Source organism: Nicotiana attenuata, unplaced genomic scaffold (assembly GCF_001879085.1).
Source record: "Nicotiana attenuata strain UT unplaced genomic scaffold, NIATTr2, whole genome shotgun sequence".
In the NCBI taxonomy this organism is placed as follows: Eukaryota; Viridiplantae; Streptophyta; class Magnoliopsida; order Solanales; family Solanaceae; genus Nicotiana; species Nicotiana attenuata.
The window spans coordinates 24,481-44,016 of NW_017672899.1; the positions used below are offsets into that span (position 1 = coordinate 24,481).

Consider the following 19,536-nt stretch of genomic DNA (forward strand, 5'->3'; position numbering starts at 1 on the left):
GGGGGGGGCTCTGAGTTACCAGGGAGAGATAAGATTAAATTCCTATTAAATCACTGTTGTAAAATGGCATTCAACAAGTAAAATTTCATGGCATATGGTGCAACGCATGCCCGGGCGACAAGAAAGTGCATAACAACAGACCATCCATCCACAAAGCTTTATTTGCTATACAAGTAGAATAAACCACTAGCAAGTAAACTCTCACAAGCGTTGGACTTATCGACAAAGTACTTTCTATAAATAAACATGGGAAACATTGGTTTTACAGTTCATATACCTCAACTCTATCAGGATCAACATCTGGATCTGTTATTCCTTCCACTTGTTGCTCTAGCAGCACTCTCTTTGCGTCATCTTCACCGACGATAAGAGAATTTTTTGAATCACTTGTTTGATCAAGAATATTTCCAGGAGCCCACTCTAAATAAAGGGGAGTATCCCTGCATTAGGACAAAGGGACAATTGTTACTTCATAATTCCAGACTTTCAAGATTCAATCAACATATGTGAAAAATTAAATGCAGCAAAGGTGATATAATGCTAGAACAACAAAAGGTTAGCTAGGAGAAATCTCAATCTTGCAAAATCAAAAATCGAAAGGTATTTTCTAAAGTAAGCAGGAAATAGACGCCAAGTTTCCTCAAAGCTTGAAAAGATCATGTGTCCAATATGAGTTACCAACTTCACCAACTTTTTGAAGCCAAATGAAAAATTCAGGAACTCAAGAGGGGTTCTTTTGGTGGAAATTTCCCAAGACCCCATTATCGATTTTACCACTCAATTTGATTGCTTATACAACATAAAAATCGTAAGCCCACAACTGCAACTATTACATAAGACGATTGCAGAGCATGTATTATATTCTTTAAAGAAATAGTTCAAACTTTAGTCAAAAGAAACTGAAGGCTATTTGAAAGCAAGAGCTCAAACAATCAAGACATGGCCACCACATGGCAACGCTCAAAATACTTAAGCTATCCTAATCTTGCTTTGTTGTCAATCATGACATGAAAAATACCATTTTCACATATACTGCTACTTGTTAAACTAAGAAAATCACCTTTGTATTAAAGGCACGAAATGAATGTATACACTTACTTGTAACGTTTGTATGCTAGACCCCGGAAAGCTGCGCGTGCTTCTGCCGGTTCTAGGAAGACAACCTGATTGTTATTAATAACAGAAACAGCAACAATCTTGTTATGACCAACTATTTCCCAGATACTCACACAAGCAGAATATTGATCTATTAATATCAAACCAGAAGTTTCCGTAGGTAATAATGTTTAAGGCACGAAAAGAGTGACTATTACCATATTGTTTTTCTTAATGATTAGACTATTGCCAAAATGCACTATCAGGAAAGTAAGAAAAACAGATCGAGAACATTAAGATCAAGAACTTTCATTTTAAACAAAAGTTCTCAGAGAATTTCAAACAAAAGGCTACAAAGCTAAAAGCGCCTACCAGAGCTAAGGTTTTGGTGGGAGGAAGAATAATCTTGTCCAGGCTCCCAAACTTTCCAAACATATTCGCAAGTTCACCTTCTGACGAACCATAAGGCAAATTCTTGACTAGAATAACATGATTGCTTCGTTTCACTCCATCAGTTTTCCCAGCAGCATATTCTTCCAATGACGCAATATTAACTCCAGATTTTGCAAGAGCCTTTTTGGTCTCAGCTATCACTTGAGTCTCTCCCAATGCTATACGTACTGCAAGATCATCAGCTTCTCTATCAAGAAGATCACTTTTACTCACTCCAAATTTTCTTGCAATATTCTCGACAACCTAAATATTCCAAAGAACAGAAGGAGATCATGTTTCCATTACGTCCAAACACTGATACAGTATGATGCACGATTAACCCAAAAGAGAACAAAACCGAATCATCTTACAAGAAGAATAATATACTCCAACAGGAACTAAAATAATCCCAATCTGATCATAGGAATCAACATGTACTCAATCAATTAAAGCAAACATATCCAATTTGTAGAAGTTGCTGTCTGCCCCCCCCCCCCCCCCCCCCAAAAAAAAACACTAATAGATAGACAGATAAAAGTAGAAAGCAAAAGATAGAGGAAGAAGATGTTAAAGAAAGAGCTAACACAAATTGATAATATCTCTGTTGCTGAACTGCTATGAATCTCCAACTGTGTGTTGGCTATTGCAGTCACACCTTAGTTTAGGACCTTTTAAACAAGTAAAAACACCCTAATATAAGATTGTGTTAGTAAGAAATCTATCGGAAGGATGGCATGGTACTTCAAAATGATAGGTTGCTTTCATGTTGCAGGGAAGACCAGGTCAACTTGTAAACTCTAATTATTTCATTTAGACTCCAGTTAACAGCCTAACATTTGTTTAACGAGATATAGATGGTGACCTCCCAGCCACCATTATGGCATTATCCTCACTTTCCTTTATGGTTAACCCTGCCATTATTATCTGTAAGCAGACATTCATGAAGAATCTCTGCTAAGATTACATTTCTCCACCTAGCTCTTGTTATTGCAGTTACAGAAGGCTGCTCTTAGCCTTGGTCTTGCACAGGAAGTCCAGCATCCATAAAGCAAACTCAAGAGGGCTTGTCCGTGAAGTATTAAGCAGATACATTGATTTACATTAGTCAAGCTAAAAAAAGGTCTTTTTAACCTTCCCCAAAATGATCCCAGTTTATTGATGTCTTCCGCTTTTTTTCCAATGGTTGCACATTATAACTGGATGCGTAGTCCTTTCTCTTTTCCAAAGATATAACTTGCTTTGTAACAAAAAGCATACTTATCATGATACCCAAGTCACATCTTCAAAATTTTGGTTTTTTTACGAGTTGACAACAATTCAGAAAAATCAATGAGCATCCCTACTCATATGTAGACGTGTAGACGCATAATAAAACCACCAGTCCATCTTATTGCTTCTAGCAAACAGAAGAGCACCAACATTCATGGAAAAGATGGAATTCAATTTATAATATCTGATTGTGTACATACAGTGTCTGGGCGCATGAAGAGAGTATTCCATGAACGTGTATTTCCACTAGCTTCAGATGCCTTCTTTTCCTCTTGTCTCTGCTGCTTAAATGTTTTTGAAGATTGCTTGGTATTGGCAACTGTCCTACAAATTAATAAACAAATTATAGCAAGAAAGGTAGATCCTGATAAAGAAGGGCGGAAAAAGGAGAGGGCTTCTTTTCACATGCATGGATGTGCATCAATCTTCAGGGGTATGAAATTATGAACATAGACAAGAGTAGGAAACACCACTTACTCTGTTTTCTCTGAAGGAACTTTTTGCTTTGCTGGCATAACATGAAGTAATCGGCCTTGAAAAATTGAATTGTCCAGCTCTGTTAATGCCCTGGAGAACAATAAATGTACAATGTGAGGAACCACCAGAACATGCATTAATATACATAGGACACGGAATTTATAGCATGAATATCAATGTGCTTCTTGCAGGTAAAGTAATAGATTAAAAAAGTTGCAGTAGCTTAGAATTTGGATGCTGATTGACAGGTACCTAGCAGCAGATTCTGGTAATGAATAGAGAACATATGCAATTCCCTTGGACCGCTTTGTATCTTTGTCAACAACAATATGAACCTGTGAAACACTGCCAAATTTTCTAAAATGCTCTTCCAGCTCCTCTTCCCTAAACAAGAACACATATTAGGCACATTAAAATCTTTAAAGACTCAACAACATATAGTGATTCAAATCACACAAAAAATGGAAGGGGAAAAGAAAAAAGATGCATTACGTAGTAGTGTATGGAAGATTACGAACAAATAATCGTCCGCTCTCCAGATCTTCTTCTTTTTCATCCTTAACACTTGATGAAGGATCAGCAGGGTCAACTGATTCATTGTTAAATCTGGAGAACTCATCATTCAACAATTCCTCTCTATCATCAGGTTCAAGGATATTACCAGCATTTGCATCTTCACTGCTCTTGCCACCTTCAGCGTCACTTTCGTTATCACTGTCATTGTCTTCACTACTTTCTGAGTCGGACCAATCTTTCCTCACTTTACTTTTGAAATAATCCATATCAGTCATAACTTCATCATTACGGGAGCCGTCAGGTTTCTCAGATTCTTCACTATCTGAAAGAGATTCTTCTTTTTTGCCAACTTCACCCAACTCAGAGTCATCAGCATCTAATTTTTCCTGGCTCTTCTCTTTTCTCTGGGATTGCTTATTGGCATCCTTTTTACTTCGTGCAAGAGATGGAGCTGTTAGTGTATCATTTGCCCACAACTTTGACTTACTCCGAGGCTGCATAACTTCAAGGAACTCTTGAAGATGAGGATCCTCATCTTTACTCTCCTGTTTACTGTTCGTTTTGTCCCCTTTTAAACCTGCAGACTTAGAACTTCTTTTTACTTTTGCATTCTCATCCTCATTTGTCAACTTCTCTTCTTTTTTCAAAGTGTGCCTGCTCCATGGACGAGGGATATTTGGATCCCCAATTTTCCTAGCAATCTGGCTATATGAAAATGCATCTTATGTTATCATTTACCCCATATTTCCGAAAATAACTACTCTCTTATAGAAAAATAAATTATTGACAACCTACGAAAACATAGATTCAAATATTTCACAATGAAAAATAGAAATGCAATATAAATAACACCCAACAAGATCTTCCGGAGCTTACAACAACTTCCACGAGGAGATTTTCTCTAGATTACTTTAAAAAAAACTATGAAGGTGCCATCTTTTATAACAGAATTATACAGAGTATAGAATAGAGATATGCATTTTCTTACTGAACTAAGTATGTATGCGGAATATCAGAGTAATTGAAGCAGAAAAAACATACCTCACAAATAATACGGCTACTATCCATGAAAGACTTGTCAAAATACTTGAGAGCTTCCTCAGCTTCTTGCTCCGTTCGAAATCCGACAAATCCAAATTGCCTGCTCTTCCCATCTCTGCTTAACGTGAAAAATGACAATCATTCGAACATGAAATAATTCAAAGTCAGAAATATACCCCCAAAGATCTCCATACAAGCAAATAGCAACTTATACATACCAGTCCAAAAGTCAGTTTTTGTTGAAAACATCGAAAACAACTGAAAAACATTACTGTTACTTTACATAAATAACAAGTTTTTTACTAGTTGTGGTTGGCTGTCATGGCTCTCTATATCAGTTTCCCGGCATTTTGACCCGTTTCGATCCAACAAATTTAGGATTCTCTACAGCTCACATTACTATCAAAAAGAAAAAGTAGGAAGAATAAAATGGAAAGAAACTTAACTGAGTACGCATGAGCTTGGCGTCAGTGACTTCCCCCTTCTGGGAGAAGAATTCTCTGAGGCGGTCCTCAGCTACATACTTCGGCAAATTCTTCACACATATTCGGGACCTTCAATACAAAAAAAATACATATTAGACATTTACACTATCCAAAAGAACCAACTCCAAAAGCTAAATCACTCAAAAACTGAATTCTCGGTATTCTTTAAATTCGAACTTACACCAACATAATCAATAATTCTTACAACCACACCAAGAGAAAATCAAATCTCTGCGTCCCAAATTAACCAAAAACACAAAACTCCATTTTGAATTTATTCAAATTGAATAAACAAAAAGAAAAAAGCAATAATTTTTACAACCTGCACAAGATAATTCAAATATTTGCATTTAAAAATCAATCAGAAACTCAAAAACTGAACTCTCGTACTCCTTAAATTCAAACATAAACAAAAATATTGCATAATTCTTACAACCCCACCAAGAAAAAATCAAATCTTTGCATCCCAACTCAACCAGAAAGACTAAACTCCATCCTGGTTATTATTCAAATTAAATAAACCAACAGAAAAAGCAATAATTCTTACAACCTGAACGAGATAATTCAAATGTTTGCATTTACAGCTAAACAGAAACTCAAAATCTCAATACAAAAAGGCAATAATTCTTACATTGTGCTCTGTTGCTAGCAAAATTCAATGTAAACAGCTAAAAGACCTTAACAAATTGGTGTGGGATCTTTTTTCTGATTATGGTTTTGCTTCAAAGCAAAAGTGAGAGAGATGAAAGGCTGTTGGCGGTAGGGGTTTAAGCGACCGTAAGTATAATATGGAAAACGGATCGGGTCGGTGTAGAAGTAGGGTTGGGTTAGCTTGCAGTCTGCGCGCAAATACCCCTTTTGTTTAAAACATAACCAAAATTAACAAAGTATTTAAAATTTAATTGCCTTGAAATCAAACTTTAAGAGCCCGTTTGGCCTTGAAAATTTTTTCACTTTTGTTTAAAAAGTTTTACCTTTTTTTTTTTTAAATCAGTGTTTGGCCATAAATTTTTTATTTTCATTTGGAGATGAATTTTGAAATTTTACGAAAATTTTAAAAACTCCAAAAAGTTATTTTTCAAAATTTTGACTCAAATCACTCACAAAAATTCAAAAACAATCCAAAGTTATTGTCACGACCCAAACCGAAGGGTCACGACGGGCACCTGGTGCCTTACTCAACCGAGTACCAGCGTAAAATATCTTTCTTATCGTACTATCATTGGTTACTAGGCCAACCTGCAACAACTCGTAAGTCGTAATGTATAACTATAAGTGGGAAAGCACTGTATCAATGAACCATCTTTCTTAAAATATGAATACAAATGGGCCGTTAAGGCCTCTGACATACTGTACAAAATGAACCTCTATCTACAAAGCCTCTAAGAGTATTTGACATCAAATGGGACATGGTACCGGCCTACCCATAAGTCTGTAGCAAAATTCTGATACGATGACTCATAGACTCTGCTGCACGCCGAATGAGGTGGAGTCTTACCGATCATTCGCTGAATGCTAACTTCGTCTACTATGAGGTCTCGTCAAACTGATTGTCTATACATGCAAGCATGAATGCAGCGTCCCTAACAAAAAGACGTCAGTACGAATAATGTACCGATATTTTAAGGCACATAAATAAGTATATAAAAGACATGAAGTAAGTGACTCAACCTGTAAGTCTGGATAACTATGTAAATCATGAAATACTTATAGTGTCATGCATATGCGTATGAATGTCATGTCGTGCATATGTACATGTGTTAATAGCATCATCAAGTCTCTGAGGGCATCCCATCATATCATCTCGGCCACTATGGGAAAAATCATCAACATATACCAGCTGATCAGGTGGTGGTGCGTATATAACGTCGTAACCTTTTCCTATATATATATATATATATATATATATATATATATATATATACACACACACACGCGCGCGCGCGCGCGCGCGTATATAACGTCATCTGGTCATGGGCCAATGTACATGTATAAATGAATGCAATGTATGAGAAGTACATCAATAAAATCTCTCGGAACGTCATAAGACCATTATGACTTTGATTAATATCATAAAGTAAACTTTATCAACTTACGTATTTTCTGAGACCCATGGATAGACGATAGACTTATAAGGCATATGGGAAATCAAGAACATAGGAACCCCTAGTATTTCTATGAATAGAGTCATTTATGGAAGTTTGTGCATTTGCTTGTTTTATTTGTATCGTATGGATCATGCCAAAAGGAAAGAAGGGATAGCCTTAACATACCTGCGCCGGTTCTCTTGACAATCCCTCTAACATACGACAATCGCGACAAAATATGTGACGGCAAGATCGGAGTAGCTAAAAATCCGTATGATATTTTTGAGAAAGATTGCACCATACTCCCTTAAAATTGAAAAATCTCACGTTGCTAAGATTCAATCTCGTATGAATTGTTGAAAAAATCATGTTGCATTCCAAAATCTGTATGATACTTTGCTGAAGCTTTCTTTCCTTACTTTGTAGAGACATAAGCATTCCCTTAAGACGTGAACAACTCAATTATGAATTTAGAAAGGTTATCTTCTAACCTTTAGGTGGGCCCCACTTCTTTGGGATGACTAACTCTCTGTTTGGATCATTGTTCCCCATCGTTTTATAACGTAATGTATCGTATTGTATCGTATCACTTTTTATGAATACATTGTTTGGATAGATTATATTATTTGTTATTGTTAAATAATATTTTGCTGTTTGGTTTGACTGTATCGTACTGTACTGTAACTGATAAGTTTACTAAAATACCCTCAATTGTTTAAATATTAAATTTATCAAAAATTATGCATAAAAATAATTTTAAAAATAAAATAGAAGAAGGAAAAACATCTTAAGAAAGCAGAACAAAGTAGCAAGACAAAAGAAGGCAAAACAAAGGAACACAGCTAATTAGAATTGAGTTAAAAGCAAATTAGGAGAAAAAATAAAACAGAAGGTGGCAAAACACCTATAACGTTGACGGCAGAAGTTCTAGAAAAAATAAAGTAGGTTATAGGTTGGAGATTTGGAGTTAAAATAGAAAAAAAAAAAGATAAAGGGGTAAAATAGAATTGTGGAGTAATAAGTTAGGGCATAATTGGAAAAAAATAGGAAACAATCCCGCCACACCAAATCGGTTGTTCCAAAAAAAGGGACTTTTTATTGTTCCGGAACAATGGATTTAACAATATAATACAACCAATTTTAATGAAACATTCAAAACAAACATTGTTTTGAGATAACAATACAATACGATACAATGAGGAAAAACCATCCAAACAAGTTGTAAGCCACTAAACACCCTAACTTTGCCACTTTCAATTGTGAATTAAGAGTCACTTTAACCAAGACTCCTTGGGCTGCCACGTTTGGGGTTCAAGCTTATCCAGAATATCTTAATTAAATGTTAATCTTCCCCCAAAAATTCATAATTAACCAAATATCCACATAATTAAGAATTATCTTAAATTACTTAAAATACTACTCATTTTTAACACACTTTATACATCTTGCTATCATGGTCATGTGAAACCTTGTATGGCATTAGTCCACAAATACGGGATATTATAGCTTGGACCGTATTTTATCCCAAATTGTCAAACTTCGACGAAACTCATTTTCTTCGATTCGCTTACTCTCTCACATTCACGAATTTACTCGTCACTTGTTTGAAATAGCATAATACTTATAATCTCCAAATAATCTTGTCCTTAGACCGATGTCAATTATCTTACGACAAATTCAATGTACAATACTACAGGGTGTAACATCGTTGTAATATAATATTGCGCATCGTAACATCATCGTAATATAATACTGTGGAGTGTAACATCGACGTAATACTGCGGGGCGTAACATCATTCCTCCTGTTGGAACGTTCGTCCTCTAATGTTGACTGATGCACTTATTATTTTCATAACCTATGTCTTTCGAATACTTTAGTACTACCCTTGCCATCTAGGCAACTGTTATGTGAATGAGTCCAAAGGCCAAGGCATTCCCCCCTTTAGGCCGCTTTCTCACACAATGACTTGTGGTCTGAATCCTTTCAATCTCGTAACTGTTGCTACCTTCTGTCATGCAGCATGTGTGACTTTGACCTTGTAAGTGCGCCTACGTGATTCTTCTCTCCTTTTTCCTCCAGCCTTTTAGCCAATCTCTAGGCCTCATTTTGTAATCATATACAGAGCGAGAGGGTTGTCGCGTCCGCGAAGGGTCATTGGGAGCTGAGGAATTTTGTTCTTCGCGTTCGCGAAGAGGAGGACGCGAACGCGAAGGTTTGGTCTGAGTGTGCATCGCGGACGCGTAAGAGGGGTCGCATTCGCGAAGAGATGTTGAGGCAGCTGGGGACCCCAGGATTTTGCTTTAGCATTCGCGAGGAAGTGGACGTGTTCGCGAAGAGTGGGGTCGGCAAAGCTTCACGTTTGCAAGGCTGGGTTCGCGTTCGCGAAGGGTTAAGTTGAGGGGCAACCAGAATGGCCTACGTGAACAGGAGAGGGAGGTCGCGTTCGCGATGAAGGCATCGCTGGGTAGTATAAAAAGGGTTCAAAAACGAGGGTTCCTGGATTTTTCACACTACATTTTTTAGCTTGGTTTTGGAGATTTTTGAGAGGATTTTGAAGGTGATTCTTGAGGTAAGTTCCTGGTATTCATTTATATTTAATAATTATGTTTCTCCACTAATTTTCCCACCTAGCTGGTGTGTTTTTGAGGTATAATTTGGGGGTTTGAGGCTTGGGAATTGGAGAGATGATTTTGGGGATTTGAATGGCGGTCATTTGGTGTCGAATTTTGATGAATTTGGTATGCGTAGACTCGTGAGTGAATGGGCTTTCTAGTTTTGTGACTTTTGTCGGATTTCGAGACGTGGGCCCGGGGGCCGAGTTTGAGCCAATTTCGGGATTTGAGCCCAGTTTAGTGGTTTCTTGTGGAATTAGTCCTTTGGCATATATTGATTGTGTTGTATTACTTTTGGCTAGATTCAGGATGGTTGGAGGCCGATTCGAGAGGCAAAGGCATCGCGGAGTAGGATTTTACTCGGATTGAGGTAAGTAACAGTTGTAAATCTGGTCTTGAGGGTATAAAACCCCGGACACTGTGTCTTGTGACTATTTTGGAGGTGACACACATGCTAGGTGACGGGCGTGTGGGCGTGCACCGAGGGGATTATGACTTGGTCCGTCCCGTATAACTATAAAGTTGAACATGTTGTTAGCTCTATGCTGTCTATGTGTTATGACAGATTAACTGTAAATCATGTTAGAAACCATGTTTAGGCTATATGTTGGCACAATTAAGTCCCGTAGGGGCCGTGTTACATGTTGAATTGCATGTTAAATGCTATTTGTACTCAGTCACAGTTTTTCCTCATATATTATATCTTAGTCTCTGTATTCTATCTGATACTTTATGTTATTGTTGTTTGGGATGATTTTCCTGATTTCTGAGAGCCCGAGAGGCTGGAGAGATTGATGACTAAGTGAGGTCGATGTCCTAATTATGAGGATATTTATGGGATCGGGCTGCACGTCGCAACATATTTTATTGATTTATGACCGAGTGAGGCCGAGGGCCTGATTGATTTATGCCATAATTGGCTTGTTATACGCTTGGACTAAAAGAGCCCCTCCGAAGTCTGCATAGCCCCAGTGAGCGCAAGTACCTACTGAGTGCGAGTGTCGAGTGCCAAGTGCCGAGTGATTGTGATGAATGAGTGACTGGAGAAATGAGTGATTGCGAGGTTGGAGTGATTGGGAGGAATAAGAGATGATTGCCTGAGAGGCAGTATATGATTACATTATTGATGCACACATTTGCCTTATATCCATGTTTTGAAAACATTTGAAAGACATTCTTATCTGGCTTACTAGAACTTGATTAAAATAAACTGATTTGACTTGAATTACCGGAACTTGGGAAGCACGACTATTTTCCTTTCTGAAGTTATTAAAAATAAACTAAAATTGTGTCGCTCGTCACTATCTTCAGTTCCTTATTTATTATTGTTACTTACTGACTTGGCGTACTCACGTTACTCCCCGCACCTCGTCTGCAGATCCAGGAAGACGCGGTGATTGTTGATAGTACCCGCAGCTGGTCATTGGAGATCGCGAGGTAGCTGCCGGCGTTCGCAGCCCTGCTTTCTTCTTCCCTATCTTCCCTTATTTTATGTATTTTGGATTCTAGACTATGTTAGTCTTGTTACTGTCGAATCGGTTATGTTACATGCCCATGACTAGTGACACCCCGATGTCGTGTTTTATTTTCGCACTTATGTTTTGGGGTTCACCCCGTTTTATGTCAAAAATTTTAGTTATTTTGAAGGTCTTGTTTTATTTCTGGTTATTGTTGAAAGCGTTTTGGTAATTTCATTTGGCCTAGTATCATCGATAGGCGCCATCACGACGGATCGTGTTTTGGGTCGTGACACTTAGACTCCTTCGAGTTTTGTTCAGGCTATGCTGAGCTTTCTATAACTCAGAGAAACCATTAGCTCTCTTGTTTTTGAGGGCTTAATCCTGAGGACTTATCCATTCTCGTTACCTTCTCACTCGCCCTTTCTTGTCCTTACTCTTGTCTTCCTAAAACCTTGTTGCTTTACCTTACTTTAGCTTGCGACCTATACATATCTATTTATATTACTATCAACCTTTCTTTAACTTGCTTGCACCATAGATTTCCTTGTGTTCTTTTGGAACATCAAGTGAGACATCACATCATCTCTAACTCTTGTTTATTCTCTTAACTAGATCTCTCAATACCTAGAAACCATAGGTTGGAAGATATGCAACTAACGATGGCGCTATGATTCCTGGATACTAAATCCAAGCGCTTCTAAACTTTTGTTCGAAGTATGGACTATTCACAACCTTCTGCATTTGAGTATCTCGTACGTTGTCTACCTTTACCTTACTTATCTTAAAATCTCGCATCACATCTTTGTTGATACCCAATTTTTCCCTATATATTTTCAATATGCAAAATACTTTCAAAATAGCATATGTATGCATATATAAGTGTGTCCAAATGTTTTATCATTTTTCCTTATTTTTTAAAGATTTTTAAACCAATTTATTCCCCTATTTTATTCAAAAAAAATACAATAATATTTCCAAAATTGTCATTTTTGGTAATTCATTTATTGGATTCTCATATTTATACTAAAATATGGCTAAGATATTTTTTTTGCATATTTTTACAAATTTATTTAGTATTTTTAAAGCTAAATTGCATATAATTGCATTATAGCCTCTTTTAGGTTTAATTGCGTTTATATCTATAAAAAATCGAGTCCAGTATTTTTAATTTGATAGTATGTACTATAAATCATTTTAGCACCTTTAATTTATTTACATAAATTATTTTATTATTTTTTATAAATCAAAATAGAAAAATTGGCTATTTAAATGTTAGCCCCATTTTATTTCAATTATAGCCCAAATTGAACCCCAATTTGAATCCCAAATACCCTGACCCAATACCCATTCAAACCGACCCACAACCCATTTAAATGACCCACCCGGACTCCCATTTAATCCCAGCCGTTGATCGTTTAGATCAACGGCTCCCATTAATCATTTCCTAATTGAACCCAAAGACCCCCAAACCCTTTTCGTTCTTCATAATCCGCCGCCTTTGAAACCCCTCCTCTCCCAAATTCTCTCTACAACCCCATCAAATCCTAGCCGCCGCCACCCTAATCCGCCCTAATCCATGGCCTTCCAAGGTCATCAGAGACTTGTATCATCCTCTCATGGCTTCTACGTGTTCGTTTCTGTGGTCACATGACCAGATCCTGAAGGGGTTTTGTCCAGTCTTTGCTCGATGACTGTTCTCCGGTCGTCTCTGACCTTTCTCCGGCCAACCATGGCTATTCGAGTCAGACTTTTGACTCTCCTGCTTAGATCGATGGTTTTCAAGGCCTTCCTCATTTGGGGTTCTTCTGAAACCCTAATCTCTAAGGTTCTTCTGATTCCTTTAAGATCTGCTTCAGATCTATGTTTACTTTGAACTTTTAAGCATTTTTCTCGAAGGTTCTTTCAAAACTCTACTTTCAAAACTCTTTATCTTTTTCGATTAGGGTTTTCTTGTTAAGTTATTTCGAAACTTTTCTCTGATTTTCTGGACATATTTTGCTATGTTTGCTTAATCGTTCTTCTACCTGGGTTTGCATGTTAAAAGCCCTAATTTCTTTTGACTGTTTATTAGACGAATGCTTGTTCGTTTGAGTTTTGTCTGATTCGTTTGTTATCCTCTTTTAAAACTCTACTATTGTTGAAAACCTTATGGCTTTGGGTCTGAGACCGTTCGTTTAAGTACATGCTCGATTTGAAGTTCTTTATTTCAAAATCTCTTATTCCTTTGTGTGACTCTTCTGATTCTGGACTTCTATCTTCTCTAAAACTCGATTATGCTCGAAACCATAAATTTTCAAAGGGGGTTTTCTTCACCTGCTACTGTGAGATCTTCGCATGCTTTGATATTCTATGTTTCTTCACTACTGATTCAATGTGACCTGACCTACATGACTATCATGCTTCGAATGTTTGCTGTCTGCTAACTTTGTGTTATTATTCCATGTTGTTTCTTTTTGCCAATAGTTTGGCCTCGCATGTCTAGTGTTTGTGCACTCTATTTATGTGCTGAGTTTCCTTCTTTGATTGACCTTCAATTTTGTGACTGGTTTCAAACTTTTCCTTTGTGAAATTCTGATTTCACTCGCCTGTTAAGGTTAATTGATTTCTTTTCTTGTCTTGCCTTACTGAATTCTTTCCAAAATTAGTGTATTTCTATACATAGACTCGATTGCTTACTTAATATTCTACTACTTCTTTTATGGCAACTATCAGACTGCTTACAAATTGATTTCTTTCCTTATTTTGAACCTGTCATTGCCCGTTAAGCAAGCGATCCCTTAATTAAAGGCAATCACTTGTATAATTGATTCTGAATTGTGATTGTTTCCATGTTTGAAGCTTATTACTTCTCTTTTACTCGTTTTTCAGAAAGCTATTAATACCCTATACTTCTTTCTTTCTAAACACGAACACAAGGCATAAAACACTTGAGTTCAGACACACACTCCACTAAATCTCTCTCTTTTCTGTATTACTACTTGTATTGCTGCCTTACCTAGCCGGTTGAAAGCCAAGGCTAGGCTGTGGAAAACTTGCTTATTTTTTCTCTGTATCTGCATTTTACTGGCATGTTCTAATTAAGCTTCTGCACCAACAACAACATGCTTATTTACTGTCTCTCACATCCTTGTTTGTCTGCTGTTTGTATTTAACCCAATACCATTATTAAGCATGTTGTAATTTCCCCTTCTTCTGTTAATGTATAATGACTTGTGGATCCTAAACCCCTACCCCAATGTGTTTAATACTTGTGGTTGGTTTGGGGCATGACAACATTGGACATTGCTGTGCATGACCCAAACCTGATCCCCTGGGATCATAACCTGCATGTTTCCTCTAGATGTTATGTATTCTGATTGGTTTACAGGCATGTCAACACTTCACATTGCTGTGCATGCCCAAAGCTAACCCATGCCTAAGTACATGGGCTCCTTGCAATGGATTCCCAGCCCCTGACCCCTTTGTATGGAGTCATTAACTCCGTGAAATGTTAATGGTTGTCTCCCTATCACCCTTTACCCTCTCCTTTATTTCCTCAGTTTTTTTTAAAATTATGTTCCTGCACTTTCACTATCTTCTTAGAACTTAAGGTCTGCCCCTTTTATGTGAGCCTTGCCTTGGGACCCATGAGCTCCCTCTGAACTTGGACATATAAGGGCTGGCATTTCCACACTACACTCATCTCTATTCTGGTTATGTAACTTGGGTGTGAGCACTGCCCGGGGTCCTCTTGAGACCCTTAGGGAACTTTGACACACTCAAGTCTGAGAAAGGCTTTGGATCAATGGCATTTAAGGTGGTTTATTCCATAACTCAGAGAGGAAGTCAAGAATCATGCTTCCTCTGGTTGTAACCTTTCTTTATACTTTTCTGATGTAATTCATTACTTGGTCTGTCATAATTTCTGTAATAAACACTGGGGTTGGCTAGTGAAAAGGGTTGGGAATTATGCATGCTTGAGGGTAGAAATCATGTCTATAGGATCTGTTGTTTTAGATTATGCATGTTTAATTCTGCATTTTAGACATCATGTTATTAGGATCTAAATGGTTAAAATCAGATATCATCAAAATCAGTACCCTTTCGTAGAAATCATGCTTATAGGAACTAAAAATGGCCACAATAGAAATCATGTCTATAGGATCTGTTGTTTTAGATTATGTATGTTCAATTCTGCATTTTAGATACCATGTTATTAGTATCTAAATGGTTAAAATCAGATATCATTAAAATCAGTACCCCTTCGTAGAAATCATGCCTACAGGATTCCCAAAGTAAGTAAAAAAAATCTGGTTCGTTTCTATTCACATTCAATGTTAGATATCATGTCCATAGGGTTTAAAATCAGCAATAGTAGATACCATCGCCTGCAGAATCTGAAACTGGTCCGTTTTAAAATTAGCTTATTCTGAATCAGATTTAAATAATCTAATTTCCTTACTTAACGAGGTCTAGCAAGCATGCCTATAGGGTCTCAAACCATTCGTTTAAAAGTTGTTCTGCTTTGCCACACTTCTAAATCAGTAAGTAGATACTATGTTCCTAAAAGCTCACCCAAACACTTAGGCAAGCCTTAGGGTAATAACAATGAAATTATATCCGCCTTTTGAAATTGCTACAACCAGCAGGCAGGCCTGATTCGGACTTCTTATCTGAGTTATGTATTAAGCTGGTCTGCTTCAACAATTGAACACCCTTTGTCTTTAGTATTTTTAATCAGACCTTAAATGTATGTGCAAGTCATGATATTTATGTGTTTTTTTGAGGAGGTATCCATGAGCCTTTACTTGTTTACATGTTTCCCTTAACATGCAGTATTATTTGTTTTGTATGTTGCCTTAAATTTTTACCTTTTGAAACCAAAATCAGCCTAATATCCCTCCCCTTTAGGAATAGTAGTCCTAAGTTCCTCCGGGACTGATAGGAATAGGACGGGTAATAGCATGCAATAGCGATCGAGACCAATCCACGCTTTAATACCTTAACGGGGTGAGAAGGGTAGATATGGATATGATGATCGGTGCGCTAATACCACGTGTAGCCCCTCTTTTGAGGAGTGATTACCGGGTATTGCACTGATGTGATCCATATTTTTAATAAACCTAGGACCCCTTTCCCTTTATTTGCAAACTTCTTTTAAAACTTTCTTTTAATTGTTCTGCTCCTTATGTGTTTAAATCCCCCCTAATATTTGAGCCCATACTTGTCTATTTGCTAAAATTGCATAAATTCACAATCAACTGTCTGGCCGGGAACCACACTAGTGGATCCTGAGGGGTGCCTAACACCTTCCCCTTAGGATAATTTCAAGCCCTTACCCTATCTCTGGTTATTCAAACAAAACTTAGAATTGAACCCTATTGGTGTCCTAATGCACCTTAAATCATTAGGTGGCGACTCTTCAAATGCAAAACCCAGTTCCCAAAAGGAACGAGTTGTCCCATACCAAATGTCATAAACCCGATTTCGCGAGGAAAAGGGGGCGTGACAGCATGGCGACTCTGCTGGGGATATTTAGGCTTTTACTATTTCAGATTGTTATTGTGAATTTGTACCCTCCCTTATGTGCAATTACTTGTTTAATTCCTTTAAGCATTCAATTTCCTTTTCAATTACAAAACTGACTTGTCTTCTTTGTTTCTTTCCTTTACTACTGCTTTAAATTATGAAACTGTTGTATTTATTGCTTTCTTAACGTGCAAATACGTGACAACATGCTTTTAATTATTGCATAATCATGCTCAACATCATATTCCACTAGTGCCAAACAGATCCCAAAGCAACGCTTATAATGAGTGGTTGCGCTCTTCCCATATTATCACCCCTTAAATTCGGAAAAGGCATATTTGCGGTAAAACCAGTCGATCAACAGTGTAGTCGACGGTTCCGTGCCTTTCCCCCTTGAGTTATCCGCTCAAGGGTACCAGTCTAAAACCCCATAGAAACCTTACTCTATTTAATCTATGCATGCATCATGGTCAAACCTAACCGAGTCAGTTATGTTGTCCGCATAATGACTCTTTAAGATAGCCTTGTCTAAAGTCCACTGGGTTTCCCTAAACCCAAACGGACACTACCACGTCTGTGCATTTGTTTGGAGAACTAAATGCTTCATGCTAATTATTGGTATTAAATAGCCGAGCCCGGTGGGGGTAAGGGCATAACCTTATTTGTCTTGCAGAAATATGAGACACGAAGTCCCTAGATTCGGCATGGTCACCATCATCCACCGCTAAACTGCTAAGCTGGTGGAAAGATCTTCACTCTAGTGATCAAACTCTTGTCCGGAAATATTTGGAAAACCTACCTTCTCTCCTGGAAATACAACCCAACAACAAGATAATAGAAGCTGCTACTTTGTTCTGGGATTGTGAGAGGGCTGTATTCCACTTCGGAGACATTGAAATGACACCCTTCTAGAGGAGATAGGAGGATTGGCCGGTATAGTGTGGGAAACTCCGGGTTTGTTGATGCCTGAGAACCGCAAGGGCAGGGGCTTCCTCAAAATGATGGGTCTGAAGAAGAATCCAGAACTGACATGCCTAAAAGAATCCTATATCCCCTTTGACTATTTGTATGAGAGGTACGGTCACAGGAAATCCTACCGTACCTATCCTGACGAGTTTGCCATCACATCATTAGGGCATATTCACCCAAGGGTCTTTGTATTCATGTTTTGTTTCCTGGGGTTGATCGTGTTCCCAATGAAGAAAGCAAGAATCCACACCAGACTGGCTATGGTAACTAAGACCTTAATGAAAGGAATTGGCGGGCAACCATTCGGCATTATGCCCATCATCATTGCAGAAATATACCGAGCCCTAGAGAAGTGTCAAGAGGGAGCCAAACCCTTCGAAGGCTGCAATTTGCTACTTCAACTTTGGCTCATGGAGCATCTCCCAAAGGGTGAATACCGACAAGAGATTCAGCGAAGGGACTGGGATGATCATATCGCTTTCCATCATCCGAAGCGAATGAATTACATGCCCAATATGTTCGCCCAACCAGAGAATGCTAGAGAATGGGTCGAGCTCTTCGAGAATCTGACTGAGGACCAAGTACAATGGATGTTCGAGTGGTTTCTGACCGAGGAGTTCATCGCCCGATCCAGAGATGCACCTTTCCTGATATTGATCGGTCTGAGAGGAACATACCCTTACGTCCCTCTCCGGGTTATGAGGCAAGCTGGTAGGAAGCAGGTTGTACCCAGGGTCGACAAGATGAGTCACTTCCGGGCTGACTTCCAGGATGATGATAGCCCTTACAAGNTGACGCAACAAACAGACATTGATTCAAAAGAAGATGACATACCAGAGGAGATTGTTAAAGAAGTTAAGAACTTTTAAAATCGACCTAAGTCCAACCTGGACGAGACAGAAATTGTTAACCTAGGAGATGCAGAGAATGTCAAGGAAACGCGAATCAGCGTTCACTTATCACCGTCAGAGAAGAAGGAATACACAGAATTTCTAAGGGAATATGAGGACATATTCGCCTGGTCATATGATGACATGACCGGTCTAAGTACATCTATTGTGGCCCATAAATTGCCAACCGACCTGACATGTCCGCCGGTAAAGCAGAAGCTCAGGAAGTTCAAGCCTGACATGAGTTTGAAAATCAAGGAAGAAGTCACTAATCAAGTCAAAGCTAAGGTTCTCAGGGTAGTAGAATACCTGACATGGTTAGCCAACATTGTACCAGTACCAAAAAAGGACGGGAAGGTAAGAGTCTGTGTCGACTACCGGGATCTCAACCGGGCCAGTCCGAAAGACGACTTCCCCTTGCCAAATATACACATCTTGATTGAAAATTGCGCCAAGCATGAGTTGCAATCATTTGTAGATTGTTTCGTTGGTTATCATCAAATATGGATGGACAAAGAAGATACTCCGGGCTGGTTACTTTTGGATAACTATGGAAACAGACTGCATCCAGTATGTCCGGAAATTCCACCACTGTCAAATACATGCAGACATGATAAAGGTACCTCCAAGCGAGCTCAATACAACAAGCTCACCATGGCCGTTCCCGCTTGGGGAATGGACGTCATTGGACCAA

General features: G+C 38.2%; 1 protein-coding gene across 2 annotated transcripts in view; it reads right to left on the reverse strand.

Annotated features, from left to right (window-relative positions):
• LOC109214858 (multiple RNA-binding domain-containing protein 1) overlaps positions 1-6,138 on the reverse strand; it is a 9,823-nt gene extending 3,685 nt beyond the window's left edge. Inside the window, exons 1-10 of one of the 2 annotated variants that reach the window (XM_019378814.1) lie at positions 5,947-6,138; positions 5,277-5,384; positions 4,831-4,945; positions 3,766-4,490; positions 3,526-3,657; positions 3,274-3,363; positions 2,997-3,120; positions 1,468-1,791; positions 1,099-1,163; positions 278-440 (exon numbers count right to left, since the gene is read on the reverse strand). In XM_019378814.1, coding sequence (XP_019234359.1) covers positions 278-440; positions 1,099-1,163; positions 1,468-1,791; positions 2,997-3,120; positions 3,274-3,363; positions 3,526-3,657; positions 3,766-4,490; positions 4,831-4,945; positions 5,277-5,384; positions 5,947-5,948 — 1,848 coding nt within the window. In that variant the 5' untranslated portion in view covers positions 5,949-6,138. Of the gene's footprint in view, positions 1-277; positions 441-1,098; positions 1,164-1,467; positions 1,792-2,996; positions 3,121-3,273; positions 3,364-3,525; positions 3,658-3,765; positions 4,495-4,830; positions 4,946-5,276; positions 5,385-5,946 lie in introns of both variants that reach the window. The other variant, XM_019378815.1, reaches the window with a different exon arrangement.
• Positions 6,139-19,536: the final 13,398 nt, after the last annotated feature.